This window comes from Oncorhynchus tshawytscha, linkage group LG10 (assembly GCF_018296145.1).
Source record: "Oncorhynchus tshawytscha isolate Ot180627B linkage group LG10, Otsh_v2.0, whole genome shotgun sequence".
NCBI classification, from domain to species: Eukaryota; Metazoa; Chordata; class Actinopteri; order Salmoniformes; family Salmonidae; genus Oncorhynchus; species Oncorhynchus tshawytscha.
The window spans coordinates 26,545,863-26,565,548 of NC_056438.1; the positions used below are offsets into that span (position 1 = coordinate 26,545,863).

Genomic DNA, 19,686 nt, shown 5'->3' on the forward strand with positions numbered 1-19,686 from the left:
AAGTCTCTGTAAAGAGAACTTGTGTGTGCCGAAACAATACAGAATGCACAGCACATCCAAAATATGCAGCGGTATTTGGAAAACAATCAAACCAATCTTCTATTGTCTGTGTGTGCAAAATATGTGTGCATTTCATGTTTTTTTTGACTGGTTGTATTGTATTGTTTTTTTTTATGTACATGCCTGTTTGCAAGAGTGCCCAGTGTTCATCTACATTGACGACAGGCCAGCTTCCTTCTAAAGACACCATAGTGGAGACACTCCAACCAGCCAATGAGGCTGCCAAAATGGCAGCGGATATGACACTTGACCTTGGCCAACCCTAAACTCCACCCACCCAACCAGTGATTCACACAGTAAGTCAACCTACCTTGGTCCTGGACATAGTATGCTAGAAACAAGTCCAGTTCCTTGACCGACACTGTTATGTGATGCGGCTGGACGCAAAGTGTTGGGTTGGTGCAATGTGACGACTTGATGAGGCGCTCTCCGTCTGTACTTTCCAATGGGATGCCTTTGAACAGGATGACCATGACCAGGTCCAAGCGCCACACCTTGTCGGCCTGCCGCAAACAGTCGATCCGCCGGATCTTGCCCTTCTGGTCAGGGTTGGAGAGGACACAGCACGGGTGCTTCTTGCCTGTCACGCTGAGCACAAAGTCCTCACGGTACTCCTGACGGATGTCCTTGCGGAGCTTGGCGAGGAGCCTGGAGGCCCACTTCTGCTTGATCTCGGGCTTCTCGCTGAGCAGTTCGTCCTTGACCACACGCTCCTCGTCCTTGGACATCCGTTTCTCATGCTTCTTGAAGTACTTGCGTTTCCTCGCCTGGAGGTTGAACCACGTGTAGGCGATGGCACGGACATGAGGGAGAAGTGCCTCGATGAAGGGATGAAATTCATCCTGAAAGGCAAGGGGAAGATGGAAAATAAAGAGAATCAGAGAAGTTAGTTGGCATAGTCATGTCAAGTGACCTTTTTCGCAAAAGTTGAGCCAGAAGTCTTCCTGAACAGAAGATAAATAGCCCATATACACATTCACATTGTTACAGGAAAAGGCTGACAGAATACCTCATGTACACAAGTTGACATGATGCATTTTGTGGTTACAATACAGTAAAATCACAAAAACAAAATTAAACAATGATGTACTGTAGACAAACCACAATTTCACGACATATTGACTCCTATAAGACAGTCAAGTCTATCTGGCCTGAGAGTTTATAGGACAAATCTGTTCAGAGAAAAAAAGCCATTTTACCATCTTCAATACGGCTGGGATTACAACCGAGAAATAACGATCTAGGTTGACGAAGATACGAGGATGCCACCGTGTTTATTACAACCGCCAACACCACAATAGAATGTAGTCAGATGCTGTTCCTGTTCCCCCCGAGCATGCTCCGACTAGGACTGCTGGGTTGTTGGCACAAGAAGCAAGTGCCTCTCACACTTGCATTTCTCTTATCAAACTGTCCACATTCCAACATGTACTGGCCCTTCACTGGAAACGGAGAAAGGATAGTCTGGAAGGTGGGGGAACTAGAGTGTAGTAAAAAATGCTTGCATAACTGAAGGGGCGGAAAGGAGAAACCTCAACCCCCCTTTTCCTTCAACACAGTCACCTTCCATGTTCCAAAGGCAAGGAGTAGAAGGTAGGGAAAATAACATATAGTATGCCTCAACCTAGAGCCATTATTGACATAGTCCCAATCTATGTTTGCAGTCCCACGCCAGGTCCCTTAATGTGTTTTCATAGATGCATGGCACTTACTCAGAGTCATTCAAAAAAATCTAACCAAGGTTGACAATAATAATGGCATCTTGGCACAATCTGCAGATTCTATGTACCTTCACTACTCCTTTAATAACGCCGACATTGAAATGCCTTGTGCTAAGAGGGAATGAAATCCTTTCTATATCCACTTTAGGTAGGCAGGTTAGATTTGTTTTTCCTCTCACATGTAGGCCTATGTGTAGATAGCTTGTTTGGCTGCATAGCGCATGCCAAGGATCATGCCATTTTGACTAAGACAAACTATTAGGCTATAATGACTTAAATTAAACTGTTTTTCTTTTAATTTATGAAACAGACTTTATTAATACACGTCCAAATTATAATTAAATATTGCAAATAAATTTAAGTTTAGTCAAATCTATGGCCAACCTAAAGTGCTTTATTACAATTTGAACATAAATAATCTCATATTCTAGTAGCTGTTAGTGTTGAATAGACAGGAAAAACATGAACATTAGAATTTTTAAGTCATTACTATGTCAAAATCAATAACTGTAAGACAGTTGTTCTGAAAACGGCCTCGGAAGAGTTAAATCACATATTGTTCTTTGTGTAAGCAAGCAGACGGGCTCTGGGAAAACCACAGAGATTCAATCCCAGTTATCTCTATGCTCTTAAACTACCCACTGGTGTTGTTCAGAGAAAGCCACATTGTTGATCCGCCCTGTAATGTGCCAACACAACTTGACTTTGGGCACTGAACAAACACACTGAAGGCAAAATCTATCATCAATAACAACTCATCCAATTTGGAAAGTATGAACTATGAACTGATGCTGTTATTCTTTAGAAAGGGAGTTTCTTTGAGATAAAAACAATGTTTTTTGAGGCTTTAGAAAAAAAGTAACAGTCAATACCTGTGAAAGTGATAGGACATTTTAAGCAAGACATCAGTTGTAATAATAGTGAACTTAGTTTTTTTATGATATCGCCATAACCTCACCATAAAAGTTGATACGGCAACAGTAAGGTACATAGGATATAAATTAGCTTTTACTTACAAATAACCATAATGCCATTACATTTCCTATTTACTACATTATAATGAATTGCAGTTATACAGCAACCAATTCCAGCTCATAAACTCCTAACTTATTCTTTACTATAAAAAAGTAAGCCTAGTTTGCACTACAAATTAAGGTTTGGCTATGCTACATTTCTAGGTAAGCCTTGGGATTGCATGTGGTGCTGTTTGAATAGGAGTGTCTGCTAAATTACTAAAAAGATAAAGGTTTAAGACAAATGAGTTGGCAAGGGCCTGTGTGCAGTGCACTATAGTTGAGGTCATAAAAGCACAATCCTCTTTAAGCACAAACTAAACCACATCTCAGCCAATCACTTACTTTAGCCAAGTAAAATATAAACAGTCAAATTGAGTCAGCCAAAAGCCCTGATACTCTGCCCAACCACTTATCATTGTTTTCATCTTCATTCACTGCAAGTGGCTCCCATGCAACTCCAACAGAGTGAAACTTTCTCCTGAAACGCACTATGAAAAAAAGTATTGTCCAATATTACCAGGCCAAAACCGATTTGGGGTCATCTAAAAAATATATTATTATAATAATAGTAGTCCGTTTATATGTTTTAGTTTACACATCAAACACAGGTTAAAAGGAATGACGTTGAGATGTTCTATAATATCATCTCATAACCTATATCATTTGATCACGGCATTTTAAAAGAGGACTTTTACGCACACGCTGGAGCTATCTTATTTAGAATACACATGGCGGTACTGCACATACTCTTTTGGCTTATTTTCTCTCTCACTGGTAAAACACGTTATTTCTTACTCAAAAATGAACTTGTCATCCTATAATACAATATACAGTATTTCAAGCGCTTTAAATCAACACACATTATTAGACCAGGTGAAAACCATATCAATACCAAAATATACACAAAATCAAATGGGTTTAGACACGTTTCATACTGCTACAAAAGATATGTATTATATAAGCTAAAGTTTTATAATATTTTATAATAATAATAAAAAAGTTACTAAATAAATCACGCCGCAATAATAAGCATGGCACATAATCGATAATAACAAGAAATCAATTTAAAACATTGCTTAGGCTATACCTGAGTAAGACAAATTGGAGAGTACATCATCAGCCAACAGTGTACACAAAATAGGTACTTCGATTGATTTCTCTGAAAATCACTTTATCGCGCCATTCTTCCTTGCCGGTAAAGCACCATGCAAAATTGTGGAGAAGTTATCCGTGTAAAGGTCTTATCCAAGAACATCAGTGAGATTGTGGAAGTCCAAACAATCCCATGTCTCAGTTCAAATGGAGACGATATGGCAGATAGGCTTATGCTTTTACAAATAAGCACGTTGAATGCCTATATGGCTCTTTCAATCCGAGCCGGCGCAAATGAAAATAAATCTCGCTACTCTGGAACCGTTCGCTTTATAACGTGAGAAGTCAATTCATAAAAGCATTTTGAAAAGTATAGAAAGCGCAGAATTTTGGAAACCCACACTCTTCAAACTTGATAGCCTAGAATATCGACCGGTACACCCTCCGTCTGAGCGATACTAACAAATCAGTCGCCAAGATTTTTCTTCTCACTTAATTACATAGTCATACTCCTCCCCTTCCAACAAACGCATTCCATTGCCACCAGCCCACCTTCCCGTCTCCCTCAGAAAACACAGCATTAAACTCTCCCCCCCTTCGCTCTCTGAGTTATGATTTTTTGAACAGAAGACTTTGGACCAGCGTGCCGGTTCGAAAAGGAATGGAATGGAAAATTCCCTTACAGATACGATATGGACTAGAGGCCTTATTCGAACTCTCTGTTTTACAAACAAGCCTAATAGCGTCGATAATTTCCCTATACAGTATAGGCTAGGCATAATGTAACAGACCATCTAATAGAAATGCCCGACGTGGCTTATAATACACTTCCAAAATGCATTTCACACTCCACAATATATACGATGTCTCCCTCTATTCACAATACATTTTGAAAGTGAAATCAAAGTGCAAATTTGCCTGGATGGCACACATTTAATGAAAAATGGTTCAGAATTTGAAGTTACCTCACTCATTCTTATTGCCTGATAGCCTTTAGCAACAGTGGATCATTATAGTTTCGATGTTAAATACACATAGCTACACATTCCAAGTCAACTATGTAAGGCAAATATATAGTATATGCACTTTTCTAAACTATACCAGTATAGGACATTGTTCAATGTGCGGTATGTTATGGTTCTGGTTCTGATGTGAGTTGGTTAAACAGTTGACTGCTTCCAAAACCTTGACCCACCTGAGGTCATTTCAGTTGACGCATGACCCACCACATAAACGAGACTACAATGTTTTTCACCATGACAACACATAGCTGCGACCTATGAGGTCTGGACTAGTGATCCAGACCCACCATTTAGGAACTACTGGAACAGAGGACAGCAGCGGCCTGTCAACGAGTTCAACCCTATATTTCACAAGAACAGCGGCACTGACGCTTCGCGTCAACTCCACAGTAATGCCTCAGTTCGCCTAAACTATAATTCCGTGTCAATCAAATAGTAAACTATGTTTTATTTTAATCCGGACTGAGAGACAAAAAAGCCATGAGGCATAAAAGTAGGCTGGACTACTGTAGGCTGGATGCCTGTTTTTCAATGCAAGGCGCGCAGAGGAACATGGTGTTCATAAATTCATGTTAACATTTTCCTTTTCATGGAAGTTACCGCTCATTATTGGACTGTATCAGTGGTGTAAATATGGTGTGGCCTAAAGGGGAGCAATTATCCCTATAGTTGTGACCTTCTTTATCTCAAAATGCGGTTGCAGAAAACTATATTGTGCCAAAAGCGTTGCATGTGTAACCTCCTATAGAGTTGTTCCACACATTCCAAATGTAGTTCATTGACAACAGAGGAGCCGTGGAGTTTAACGCGGGATGTATGCCAACCGAATGAAGAAAAAAAACATAAACAATCGTATATCTGATAATAGTCTTGTCCACTTGTCATAATTCTATACCCGCTCAACCAGACCGGGTTGTGGTGAAGAGCAAGTCATTAATGGGAAAAAATACAATGTTGTAAACATTTGAAAATGACACATAGCAATAATAATCCACGTTCACGTACCATTGAACTGTATTGCATGGATTTAAAGGGGGATCCTGGAACCTGGGTGAAACAAGGTGGTTGCCTTCACATTTTTCACGTTCAACTTTGTAGGCTAGTGCTTGCAAAAAAATCAACACCGGAAAATAATTATTGGCAGAAAGGCGCGTAAAATCAAGTCAGCCAGCAGCTCAGCTTTTTTATTCCTTCCACTTCAAGTCTTACTTTTGGATTGGTTTTGGTTTGTTCAGTTGTTGAACGCAATCCAGAAGAGGCTGAGTTTTCGTAACTGGGCAGGTCTACGGCTTCACTTTCCCTGTCTGACTGCCGCCCGCCTCCGGTGCAGCTCTGCTCAGCCAAGAGAGCTCCGCACCTAGAACTTGGATTCTCGCCTCTCATTGGTCAGGGCGGCGGCGGCATCAGTAGGGCCCTTCACTTCCGTTCGCTACTCAGTGTTTTTGGCTTTTACTTGCATGTCAATACATGATAGGCTGAAAACTGCTGGACTGGCATACATTGTGGTTATTCAGGGTTTATAGATACGAGTTAATGTAAAGTGGCAATCAGAAGTTGATAATATAAAGCTGAGGGATGGGGCTGGATACATGTAACCACTCTTAAATTCATAAACACAGTTATGGATACAAAACACATAAACAGTCTGAACCATGTTGAGGCTATATAGTGTTTGTTTAGTTTACAAACATTGCATAAAACAAGCTTACGTGTTGGGTTTTGATGGGGTTAAACTAAGCTCACGAGGCATTTATAAGTTATATTCGTCAAGAATCAATGGGTACACATTATTGCATTATATGTAGCCTACAAAAAATGGATGTATCAACTACAGATTATCCCCTTAAATTATCTGTGGTTACAAGATAAACCAAAGAAAGTCATTATGTCACTTAGGCATATAATCATAATACACTATTATTATCATCAGGCCTATATTACAGGCTATACTGGGCTACTACTATACTACTACTACTAATCCTTGTAAAATTGCTAGTAATATTATTATTAGCATATTATCATGATTATTATAGGCAAAAACTGTATACAATTTGTTTTTTTTACAGACTATATATTTTTTTTAAGTATGAAGTTGTACTATAGGTTACCAACAGTAAAGACTACTGTCCTTTATTGATTTGAACTAATTAGGTTTAATGAACTACTCGCTGTGAATTATTTCCTCATTAATATGGAAATCGTTGATATTCTATATGAGGAGGCAATTGCATCACATTTCTCTGAACCAATACAGTAGGGAGGTTCGGGCTTGGGTGGCTCCAATTGACAATGGACAGTGACAGGGTTTTATAGTCCAAATACGTTGTATTTTGTTCTATGCATTACCATTGTAGTTACATATTTTATAATTAAACATGTTTGATGAATGATAAGTGAATAATGCTCCAGAGGATGCAAATGTCCAACAGAACTGCAGATTGTGAATATGGCCGAGAGAGGTCACTGAACCTAACAGTCTAATATAATACAGCTGATTTGAAAGTGAGTTATTGATTCTTTATCATTTGTTTAACTCCGGGGGGGGAAACATGTATAGGCTATATCATTTTAAGTGTTTGACACAGACCTCCAATCAATGCAACAATATTCCATTTGCCAAATAACATTGATTGTTCAGAAATCCCGTTATAAGAGCAAATGAGGATGCTTTATAAAGTGACTTATTGATATTGTCCTAGATATGACGTGCATGGCGGGGGGAAATGCACTCTGCAAAAACTCAGTCAAATGAACTAAACAAGAGATATATGTTATTGCATGTGTGCACATAATTTATGCCTATCTGGCCAACACGTTTTACGATAAATTGGCTACTGGTAATTAAGAACTTTCTCCTCATCTGATTTCAACTCATAAGCTCGGAATTTAGTTTTTTTTTTAAAGCGGTCCTTCCCTTTTTACGAAGGAGGGAGGTGGCGTATAAATCGACACCAAGGAGAGAGGTTGGAAAAGTTGGTCAACCGAAACTTCGAAGACTGCCCGATAGATTTTGTGGACTGACTGCGCTGAGAGTGAATTTGAGAACGTAGGCTAATTTCAATAGAGAAAATGTGATTATTTTCGTTTCGATATTGCTTTTGAGGTGTTTTGATAGATGCACGAATAAGATGTGACAACATTTTAGACGTAGACGAAATAACTCAAGAGTATGCTTATAAGCAACGACGAAACAACCGCAATCTTCTTCAGATCGCATTTTACGCACGCATTACGCACAACCTGCCCACACTTAATGTTATTTTTGTCTTCTTTCTGTATTCAAATTGCAAAAATATTTTAAATTATGATATATACATTTTCCACTTATTTGGTCACACCTTTTCAAAACGCTTCAGCGGACAGCGAGAAGAACATTTCAGTGTGCTCAAAGTTACTGAACCTTGTTCTATTGGCCGTCGGACATATGCTGGCAATTACGGACATGATATATATGTTACCTAATGAGAAAATTGAATGCCGAGTTTGTTCATTTAATTTCATTGAATCATATTATGATAAGTATTATTCACTACGATTTCACAAAATAATCATAAATCCTGAATGTCCATGGTTCAATTTGAAATCCAAGACGATAGCTTCTATCCGGGACTTTGTATTGTACACTTTCTGTAAATTATGTTAAGATAAACACTGTCATACTCACACTTAGTGTGTGACTCATTTGGCAGTAGAAAACAAGCCAAAGGTCCATTTAAAGACAAGACTTCCCAAAGCTTGTAATTCTCCCTTCTTAATTTTAGCACCCTCAGTGTTACACTAGCAATACATTAACACATTGCTGCCCATCTTGAGACCCAGACTGTGTGTTTTGAATTGTAATGTATAACAGACACAGAAATAATTTCCCCTCATAGTTACCAGAAGGACAGTAGTGTATATGGATACAGTGCATTTGGAAAATATTCAGACCCTTTGACTTTTTACAGCCTTATTCTAAAATTGATCAAATCGTTTTTACACAATACCCCATAAAGACAAAAGTAAAAACATGTTTTTAGACATTTTTTTAAATTCCTAATTTTTTAAAAATGAAATAAGACATTTACATAAGTAGTCAGACCCTTTACTTAGTACTTTGTTGAAGCACATTTGGCAGTGATTACAGCCTAGAGTCTTCTTGGGTATGATGCTACTGGCTTGGTACACCTGTATTTGGGGAGTTTCTCCTATTCTTCTCTGCAGATCCTCTCAAGCTCTGTCAGGTTGGATAGGGAGCGTTGCTGCACAGCTATTTTCAGGTCTCTCCAGAGATGTTTAACCGGGTTCAAGTCCGGGCTCTGGCTGGGCCACTCAAGGACATTCAGAGACTTGTCCCGAAACCACTCCTGCATTGTCTTGGCTGTGTGCTCAGGGTTGTTGTCCTGTTGGAAGGTGAACCTTTGTGCCAGTCTGAGGTCCTGAGCACTCTGGAGCAGGTTTTCATCAAGGATCTCTCTGTACTTTTCTCCGTTCATCTCTCCCTCGATCCTGGCTAGTCTCCCAGTCCCTGCTGTTGAAAAACATCCCCCGCAGCATGATGCTGCACCCACCATGCTTCACCATAGGGACGGTGCCAGGTTTCCTCCAGACGTGATGCTTGGCATTCAGGCCAAAGAGGTCAGTCTTGGTTTCATCAGACCAGAGAATCTTGTTTCTCATTGTCGGAGAGTCCTTTAGGTGCCTTTTGACAAACTCCAAGCGGGCTGTCATGTGCCTTTTACTGAGGAGTGGCTTCCGTATGGCCCCTCTAACATAAAGCCTGATTGGTGGAGTGCTGCAGAGATGGTTGTCCTTCTGGAAGGTTCTCCTATCTCCACAGAGGAACTCTGGAGCTCTGTCAGAGTGATCATCAGAGTGGCCCTTCTCCCCAGATTGCTCAGTTTGGCCGGGCAGCCAGGTTTAGTAAGAGTCTTGGTGGTTCCAAACCTCCTCCATTTAAGAATGATGGAGGCCACTTTGTTCTTGGGGACCTTCAATGCTGCAGAAATGTTTTGGTAACCTTCCCCAGATCTGTGCCTCGACACAATCCTGTCTCAGAGCTCTACGGACAATTCCTCGACCTCATGGCTTGGTTTCTGCTCTGACATGCACTGTCAACTGTGGGACCTTATAGAGACAGGTGTGTGCCTTTCCAAATCATGTCCAACCAATTGAATTTACCACAGGTGGACTCCAATCAAATTGTGGATACAGGATGCACCTGAGCTCAATTGAGTCGCACAACAAAAATGTGGAAAATGTCAAGGGATCTGAATAGTTTCCGAATGAATGAATTAATAAACAGACTTGTACTATAGCAAGTAGGCCTAGCACAGAGAGAGCGATAGCGTAAATGAGATCAGCAGTTGTGGTTGATGCTTGCTGGGAGATTTGGACCAGATCCAGGGAACTTTGCCTGTTTTGGACGAGAGAGGAGAGAGAGCCTTGCTGGTCTCCATGAAGTGTAGACTAAACAATGAGTCAAATAGTGGGATAGGCAGCAATATTGACTTGGAGGACAAATGAATGAACATTGTGAAAGCGTCATAGGGTGTATCTGACAAAGTGATCCATAATGTTACTCCCGTTTTTTGATGGTTATGTGACCATTAGATTAAATAAATGATTAAATTGGCCACTGTTTTCAGCAATGATTTTAGTGATGATTGACTGGCTTGATGTGGTTAAACAAGTTATTGATTGCAACCCTGTCTAATATCTGCCTTATCCTTATGCCATGGAAGTGATTGCTGAAATCTTTCTGCTTTGTGCCTATTGCCGCCCAGTGGTATTGTGTGGGATTGCATTGTGTATATACATTCTAAAACAGTCGACTACAGTACCGAATAAAAATTCACGAAAATATCTCTCGTTGATGTTCCTGGAAGAGCAGTACCTCTTTTAGTCTCTCATTTTACCTTTATATTGATGTTATACTTCAAACACCAAATGTGGATATGATATCATCAACAGCCTTCCCTAACCATTTCAAGACGTCACTAAATTGTAGAAAACCCCCTGCGTATTATTGATATACGGCTTGTCAGTTTACAGTGCATACACCTTATACTATAGTACTAACATGGTACTGCCCATGTAGATACAGTGTAGTAGCAGTAGGTACACAGTGTCGCATCGTGGTGAGGAGAGGTTAAAATCATTTAGATCGTATCTCCTTTTCTATTCCAGTAGGAGGCGCCAGTGTTCTTCATTGTGAGAACTATTCATTGAATTTGGCACCACAGTGGTTTAGGACTGTCGAATTCTAATTCAAGTGTCAACGTCAAACAGTTAGGAATGCAATAATTGAGTTAATATTTATAAGTGACTGGTAGGCAGCGGTCCTTCCTTCACCATGTGAAACGCGTGGGTATAACAGCCTTTTGTCTTAGATCGCTACATGAACACAGCAGAGGTGAACGAGCGGAAAGCTCTCATGACAGAAATAAACTCCTCCGTTTCTCATCATAGCCAAATGAAATGAATTGTAAAAATGTCTCTCTCCCGTCGCCTCCTAATTTAACATACATTGTAAATTTTTATTTATTTATTTATTATTATTATTATTATTATTTCTCTCCCTTCTTCAGGAAGGATGAAAACCTTATATGACGTTGGTATATTGCAACCAGCACACTGAGAAAATCCAACAATTATATCCATCTGGAGAAACACGGGTTGTCAGGCAAGAAAAGCTAGCCTGTGGCTATAAAATTTAAGTAATAAAGATCTTAGCAGTTGTGAAGCAAAGTTTAGGAAGAGAGATAGGACTTGGCAGGGATTCTAGCCAACCCAGGGATGCTTATTACTGTAAAAAAAAAAAAAAAAAAAAAAACTATTATTTTAATAATATCCTGCGGCGCGGGGGGCAGGGATAAAAAAAAAATAGATATAATAATAAATTAAGTAAAAATATAGGACAAAACACATCACGACAAGAGAGAGACAACACAACACTACATAAAGAGAGACTTAAAACATTGAGGTGCTAGAGAGGGCTACAAACTCACACAAATGCAACCACTGTTGAAGATAAGCTATTCTCATTGGCAGCCACTCAGAATGTCAAGCTCCGGTAACTTCATCAGTGATTGCTTGACTTTGTCATCCAAACAAGGACAGCGCTTAGAGAAGTGAGATGCTGGTGGTTGACAAGAGCATGCTGATTATGAAGAACTGTAGCTGTAACCTGTCTGTCACAATAAAGAACCATTGCCAAACCATTGCAAACATAGCCCTTTTAAAAGCTTCTCAGGCTTGACCTGTAGAGAGGCAGTCACACCAGCCTGGTCTCAAAGACTAGACGTAACATATTACTGTAAATTCGGGACACCCGAATTAGTGTGATGTGTTGTATTTGGCAGGTTACATAAAGATGCACCATGCAGAAATTGCTCCGCCATTTCCTGGTTGCTTAATTTCGAATAGTTCACCAAAATCAGTTTAAGTATAGTGTAAAGGACCATTGTATCATCTAAACTGCTGTGAAATATATATTTCCATAGCTGAAAAAGTGTTTTTGGTTGTTTGAAGCTGTTGCACAAAACCAGAAGTAAAAGAAACAAAAACGACACTTAAGACCGGGAAGCATAGAAATAGCACACATAGAACATATCTACCGTTTCTTAGTTTTGCTTTCAATGAGAATGACAGATCTATAACTTACATTTCTATGTGAATTTGGTCAGTCTCCGAAAAGTCCAGCCATAAACTAATTAGTCCATTGTTGACATAAGCAACACATTTTGGGACTGTCAGCACTCAAGTTAAGATATGTTACTTTCAAAATACATAAATCGTCCCCGATTGATCCATTTTGCATCATATGATGCAAAACGCAGCATCATATGGCGCAAAATGCATCATACGGGGATGATTTCTGTTTTTTGAAAGTTACATCTCTTGAAAACTTGAGTGTGATTGTTTGGAGTGAATGGGTTGGCGATGGGTAACGCGAATGTCTAGCCACCCAAAGGTTCTGTGTTTGAATCTCATCACATAAAACTTTAGTATTTGAGCTAATTAGCCATTTTTTGCTACTTTGCAACTACTTAGAATGTTAGCTAACGCTTCCCTTAACTTTAACCTTTACCCTTTAACCAAACTCCTAAACTTAACCCTAACCCCTAGTCTAATTACATTACTCAGCTAGCTAACGTTAGCATTAGCCACCTAGCTAATGTTAGCCACAACAAATTGGAAATCGTAACATATTGTACGTTTAGCCAATTTGAAACATATGAATTGTAATTCGTAGCTTATCATACGAAATGGATTATGGACATCCACAGATTAATACATACCATACAAAAACGTAACATATCATACTAAATTAAGTGTCTCGGATTTACTTACAGAATAGAATTTACGTACAGAATAATACAAAATGCTCTGAGACCAGGTTGTTCACAGACACAGTGGAACAGTTAATAGAGATACTGAGACCTTCACCCAAATTATGTTTGGTTAAAGAGAGTGGGCTTTAAACATAATGACAGGTAGCTAAGTAACCTTTGAGAAGTCAGCAACAAACAAACTCAGTTGTCTAACATCAATTGTTGTCAAACACCAACATTTGATTTGAAGAGCAGCATACCTAACATAAGTGCCCTTTAAATTAGATCATACTCGCAGCTGAACTTTTGAACAAATACACAACTCACAGCAAGAACGTTGAGCCTGGATAAGACAGGATTTAAAAAAGAGGGAGAATGACAGACAGTGAAATTAAACAGATCTTACCATCCACCAGGTCCGGGCTGACATATCGTAACACAGCTGCCATTTAATGTCTGTTCCTTTATTTCCAGCCATGGTTGTGTTTGCTACCTTCATCAGACACAGCTCAGTGGAGGATGAGATACCTAATCAAGGAGAGATCAGTCACAAGTGGCATGCTGTGCTACATGTAGGCCAACCTATGTGACAGACTGCATTATGGGAGGAAGCTACAACACGACCAGTGTCTTAAACCACTATGATTACAAGGACCATGATCCGTGTCCCCGCTCTCTCATAGACCCCGCCTTTCTCTTACTCTGTATGTGTGTGTACATGCACACACACATGTACATACGTACAGTACACACACACACACACACACACACACACACACACACACACACACACACACACACACACACACACACACACACACACACACACACACACACACACACACACACCCCTTCAGTCTGGATTAATCTTGAAGAAGCAGAGTTGAAAACAGGAGCATCATTCTTTTGTAAAGACTCAAGGGTCAGGCAGTGGGTGTCTAGCTGCTTAGTTGTGACGCATTGCTGGCTGAAGTGTCCTTGTTTTGTCTCTTGTATGCAGTTCTGTTTACCCCTCCTGATTACAATGCCTCAACCCTTTTTATAAAACAACAAAATTCATATGGTTTGCTTCTGGAGATGAACACAAAACGCTCAAACATGCTTAAATAATACCTTAAATAATACCTGCTCACTTAGTTGGTCAACTAAAGAAGTTGATTGATTCCAACATTATTTAAAGGGTCAGTGGAAAAGACCTTTTCACTCCTGACACATTCCAAGCCACCAACTCATTACATTGTCCTCTCCCAGGCAGCTGGTTTACCCCACGTGAACCGTGGGTGGACTGAGCAGTAAAACATGAATGGCAGTGGTTCTGAACCGTTGGCATTTAGACAGAAAAAAAACCTTGAGTGCTGTGCAAAGCCTCTTGCATGAATTTACCCAAATGCCAGGAAAGGTAGTTGGGGGTTGTGGACTATTTGGCTTGTGAATCACTTACTGTATGCCCCTAAAGTTAGCTACCTGACCAATTAAATGGCAATACAACAAGGGGCAGCTTAAGTTTAGTCCTGGACAAAAAAAACATGAGATTCTCCATTGACCATGCTTTTTAGTCCTGGACTAGGCTTAATCTGTGTCTGGGAAATCAGCACTGAGTAAATCACAGTAGATAATTTAGGCACCAGTCTACAAATGGTATCCTTTTATTACTGTTATTGTTCTGAATAGTACTGTAACATCTCATCAAAATCACAGGTATTATACCCGTTTATACTTTGAGGTCTGATTCTCTTCACTTTATGTGTTGCACAAGAGGCACTTACACAAGCAGCAATAACATGAGACATACTGTACATGAAACCTTGAAACACATTTTATTTGTCACATGCGCTGAATACAACAGCTGTAGACTTGTGAAATTCTTACCTTAGGAGCCCTTTCCCAACAATGCAGAGTTAAAAAAGAAAATATAAATCAAATAAATAATATAAAACAACTAGGGTATATATAAGGAGTACCGGTACCGAGTCAATGTGCAGGTGTATGAGGTAATTGAGGTAATATGTTGTTACAGGCTTTAGTTTTTCCATTTATGTTTTGAGATTGGACTTTAGCATGTACAGCTCGTTAGCACATAAGGCGCACCGATTGGTGTCACCTCGTTAGTCAGTACAGTATTACACCTGTGCTGATTGCCATCTCGTTAGTGGAAAGGTGTTTCACCTTTGTTGGCCCAGCCTCTTTAATAAGAGTCGCTGGTCCAGTGCTCCAGTTATCTTGATAAATGTGAAGGGTTAGCACCTGTAGTTGGCGCTCCCTATTTAGCGTTCTAAACTGAGCCACATTTGAGTCTTTTTCCTATTATTAAGTTTGGTGTGGGTTTTTCTGTTGTTTGCCTCTTGGCCAAATTTAGTGTGTGCTCATGGTAGGTGTCTTTTTGGTTCTGTTTGTGGATACCCCATGAGTGTCTTTCAGAATCCCCCCCTGTTTTGTTCTGGTTGTTGTCAGTGACTCTTTGTTAGTTCCCCCTTCTGTTTGAGCGACAATATTTGGTTTTCTTGCTGGGAAACGTAACAATGTACATGTATGTAGGGGTAAAAGTAAAAGTGACTCGGCAATCAGGATAGATTAACAGAGTAGCATCAGCACATGTGAATGTGCGAGTCAGTGAAGGCTACTGAGGGGAGGATGGCTCACAATGGCTGGAATGGAGAATGGAATGTTATCAACCACATGGAAACAGGTTTGATACCATTCCATCAAATCCATTCCAGCCATTATTATGAGCCAGCCTCTACTGGTGTGTGTGTTGGAGTGTCAGTGTAGTACAGTATGTTTGCATGGAGCCAGTGCAAGAGGGTCAGTGTAGTACAGTATGTGTGCATGGAGCCAGTGTAGTACCGTTTGTGTGCATGGAGCCAGTGCAAGAGGGTCAGTGTAGTACAGTATGTGTGCATGGAGCCAGTGCAAGAGGGTCAGTGTAGTATAGTATGTGTGCATGGAGCCAGTGCAAGAGGGTCAGTGTAGTACCGTTTGTGTGCATGGAGCCAGTGCAAGAGGGTCAGTGTAGTAAAGTATGTGTGCATGGAGCCAGTGCAAGAGGGTCAGTGTAGTATAGTATGTGTGCATGGAGCCAGTGCAAGAGGGTCAGTGTAGTACAGTATGTGTGCATGGAGCCAGTGCAAGAGGGTCAGTGTAGTATAGTATGTGTGCATGGAGCCAGTGCAAGAGGGTCAGTGTAGTACAGTATGTGTGCATGGAGCCAGTGCAAGAGGGTCAGTGTAGTATAGTATGTGTGCATGGAGCCAGTGCAAGAGGGTCAGTGTAGTACAGTATGTGTGCATGGAGCCAGTGCAAGAGGGTCAGTGTAGTACAGTATGTGTGCATGGAGCCAGTGCAAGAGGGTCAGTGTAGTACAGTATGTGTGCATGGAGCCAGTGCAAGAGGGTCAGTGTAGTATAGTATGTGTGCATGGAGCCAGTGCAAGAGGGTCAGTGTAGTACAGTATGTGTGCATGGAGCCAGTGCAAGAGGGTCAGTGTAGTACAGTATGTGTGCATGGAGCCAGTGCAAGAGGGTCAGTGTGGAGCCAGTGCAAGAGGGTCAGTATGTGTGCATGGAGCCAGTGCAAGAGGGTCAGTGTAGTACCGTTTGTGTGCATGGAGCCAGTGCAAGAGGGTCAGTGTAGTACAGTATGTGTGCATGGAGCCAGTGCAAGAGGGTCAGCGCAAAAAAACTCAAAACAAAATGAGGGTCAATGTAAATAGTCCAGGTAGCCATTTGAGTAAATCACAGTAGATCATTTAGGCACCAGTCTACAAATGGTATCCTTTTATTACCCCTTTATTACTGATGAACTGTTCAGCAGTTCTAAAAGTTTATTGAAAAAGCATAGCCTAGATGCCTCGGCTTGTTCGTGTTCAGGCATACAGAAGAGAAAGTTAAGGGCCACGCTCACATACACTGAAAGGTCGACAGTCGGCGCGCACCACGCACTTTATTGATTTGGAAAGAAAAATCGATACATTTCGTAGTCTTGATTGGATTAGGCTTAACTGTTCGGAGATCCAGCTTTAGTTGGATTTCTACTTTCTTCTTTTTCAACGACAATGACTTCTCATGTGAAAATCAATAGGCCAAATCAATACCTCCAGTGACCAGTGCAGAAAGTTGCTCTGCTGCAGCTGCTAGAGATAGAAGGGGAGGCATATTCCCAACATCTGCTACTGGAGAGACAGTATTGGGGAAGAAAACACTTTTTGAACCACACAACCTTTTGCTGCACTTCAAATGAATGTGAGTCAATGCAACTGGTATCAAGTACATGCACACGGTTGTCTACTTCATGAAAAACATATATTCTTCGATTGATTAAATCACAAGTGAACGTGTCCTTTTAAAGAAAGCAGGTGTGTAGATACACCTCAAACTCTGATTCATGCTGCTCTTCAAATCAAATTGGTCACATACACATGGTTAGCAGATGTTATTGCGAGTGTAGCGAAAGGCTTATGCTTCTAGAGCCAACAGTGCAGCCGTATCTAACAGGTAATATCTAATAATTACACAACAAAACCTAATACACACAATCTAGTAAAGGAATGGGATGAGAATATATAAGTATATTATATATGGATGAGCAGTGACCGAGCGGCTACGATGCAATAGATAGTAAAGAATAGATAGTGAAGGATAAAGTATAAACATATGAGATGAGTAATGCAAGATATGTAAACATTCTTAAAGTGGCATTATTAAAGTGACTAATGTTCCATTTATTAAAGTGGCCAATGATATCAAGTCTGTAGGTCGGCAGCCGCCTCTCTGTGCTACTGGTGGCTGTTTAACAATCTGATGGCCTTGAGATAAAGCTGGGACAGAGATTGAAAAACAGCTTCCGATGCACATGTACTGACCTCGCCTTCTGGATGGAAGCGGGGTGAACAGATAGTGGCTCAGGTGGTTATTGTCCTTGATTATATTTTTTGCCTTCCTGTGACATCGGGTGTTGTAGGTATCCTGGTCGTAGTGCTGGTTATGCTGGTACGTTGACTTCTCTCTGATATTCAATAGTTCTTCCCGGCTGTGTGTAATAACACTTAAGGTTTTCTGGGCTAACAATGTAAGAAATAATACATAAAAAAACTATATACAGGGGGCCTCCCGGGTGGCGCAGTGGTAGCTGCGCCACCAGAGACTGGGTGCGAGCCCAGGCTCTGTCGCAGCCGGCCGCGACCGGGAGGTCCATGGGGCGACGCCCAATTGGCCTAGTGTCGTCCAGGTTAGGGAGGGCTTGGCCGGTAGGGATATCCTTGTCTCATCGCGCACTAGTGACTCCTGTGGTGGGCCGGGCGCAGTGCATGCTAACCAGGTCGCGGGGTGTACAGTGTTTCCTCCGACACATTGGTGCGGCTGGCTTCCAGGTTGGATGCGCGCTGTGTTAAGAAGCAGTGCGGCTTGGTTGGGTTGTGTTTCAGAGGATACATGGCTTTCGACCTTCGTCTCTCCCGAGCCCGTACGTAGTTGTAGCGATGAGACAAGATAGTAACTACCAACAATTGGATACCACGAAATAGGGGGTCAAATTAAAATAAATAAATAAATACTGCACAGTTTCCTAAGGACTTGAAGCGAAGCTGCCATCTTTATCAGCGCTTATTTCAAGTTCTTGGGAAGTTCTTTGTGTTTACTCTAATGTGAGAAGGCACAATATACTAAAAAGTGTTTTATAGAGATGAGATGTTTACATGTTGGTTGTTTTGGCGAAACCTTAAATAAGTAAAATATGACTTCTTTTGTTTGAAAATAATTGTGTTAGAATGAATACATTTTGTATGCAAATATCACCAGCCTTTTCTATGCTACAATCATATGCCACGGATTAAACATGACCCATATGGAAACAAACCTGAAATTAAAAAAAGATTGTCTGCGATTAATTACTAATTAAAAATCCAACAATGTTTGACATGTCTACTGCATACTTAATCCCAGTCTAGGCTTGGTGAAATGGAGCAGAGCACATTGGGACAGTAATACCTCCAATCATACTGCTAATAAAACTTTATATAGACACGGCTTGCATCTTACAAGACACCCCTCCATGCTTTAGATATTATGTTTCTATCAAGTCCCTAATTGTTTCCTTTGTTTTGCCAGATGTCCACTCCTGTGCTGGTAACAGGTGGCCACTTGTTTAATTAGTCCACTTGATGAAGCAGGACCTGAGATTAAGGAAATACATTAACATGGACTCTTGGTAGAACATTTTCATATCATCAAATGAATTAAAGACATGAAAGAAATATGTTATTGGTGTCGACCACCCTTGATGTGTAAGAGTTAGGCCTATGTTATCTTCATCACTGATTTTGTAAACTCACTCAAACATACATGAAGTAAGTGGACATGTCTGAGCATGGGCATATAGGGAATGTTTCATGTTTAAGTTTAATCAATTTGAATTGGTTAATTAAAAAATCCATTGCCATTGTCTAATCTGCACACAAAACTACCAA

The 19,686-nt window shown here is 40.5% G+C and overlaps 1 protein-coding gene across 10 annotated transcripts in view; it reads right to left on the reverse strand.

The window, feature by feature from the left end:
* LOC112246641 (nuclear factor 1 B-type) overlaps window positions 1-13,740 on the reverse strand; it is a 95,511-nt gene extending 81,771 nt beyond the window's left edge. For 4 of the 10 annotated variants that reach the window (XM_042328418.1, XM_042328410.1, XM_042328417.1 and 1 more), the window contains exons 1-2: window positions 13,633-13,740; window positions 371-902 (exon numbers count right to left, since the gene is read on the reverse strand). In XM_042328418.1, coding sequence (XP_042184352.1) covers window positions 371-902; window positions 13,633-13,725 — 625 coding nt within the window. In that variant the 5' untranslated portion in view covers window positions 13,726-13,740. Of the gene's footprint in view, window positions 1-370; window positions 903-1,259; window positions 1,449-3,884; window positions 4,410-5,916; window positions 6,220-13,632 lie in introns of those variants that run through there. The other 6 variants (XM_042328411.1, XM_042328414.1, XM_042328416.1 and 3 more) reach the window with 6 other exon arrangements.
* Window positions 13,741-19,686: the final 5,946 nt, after the last annotated feature.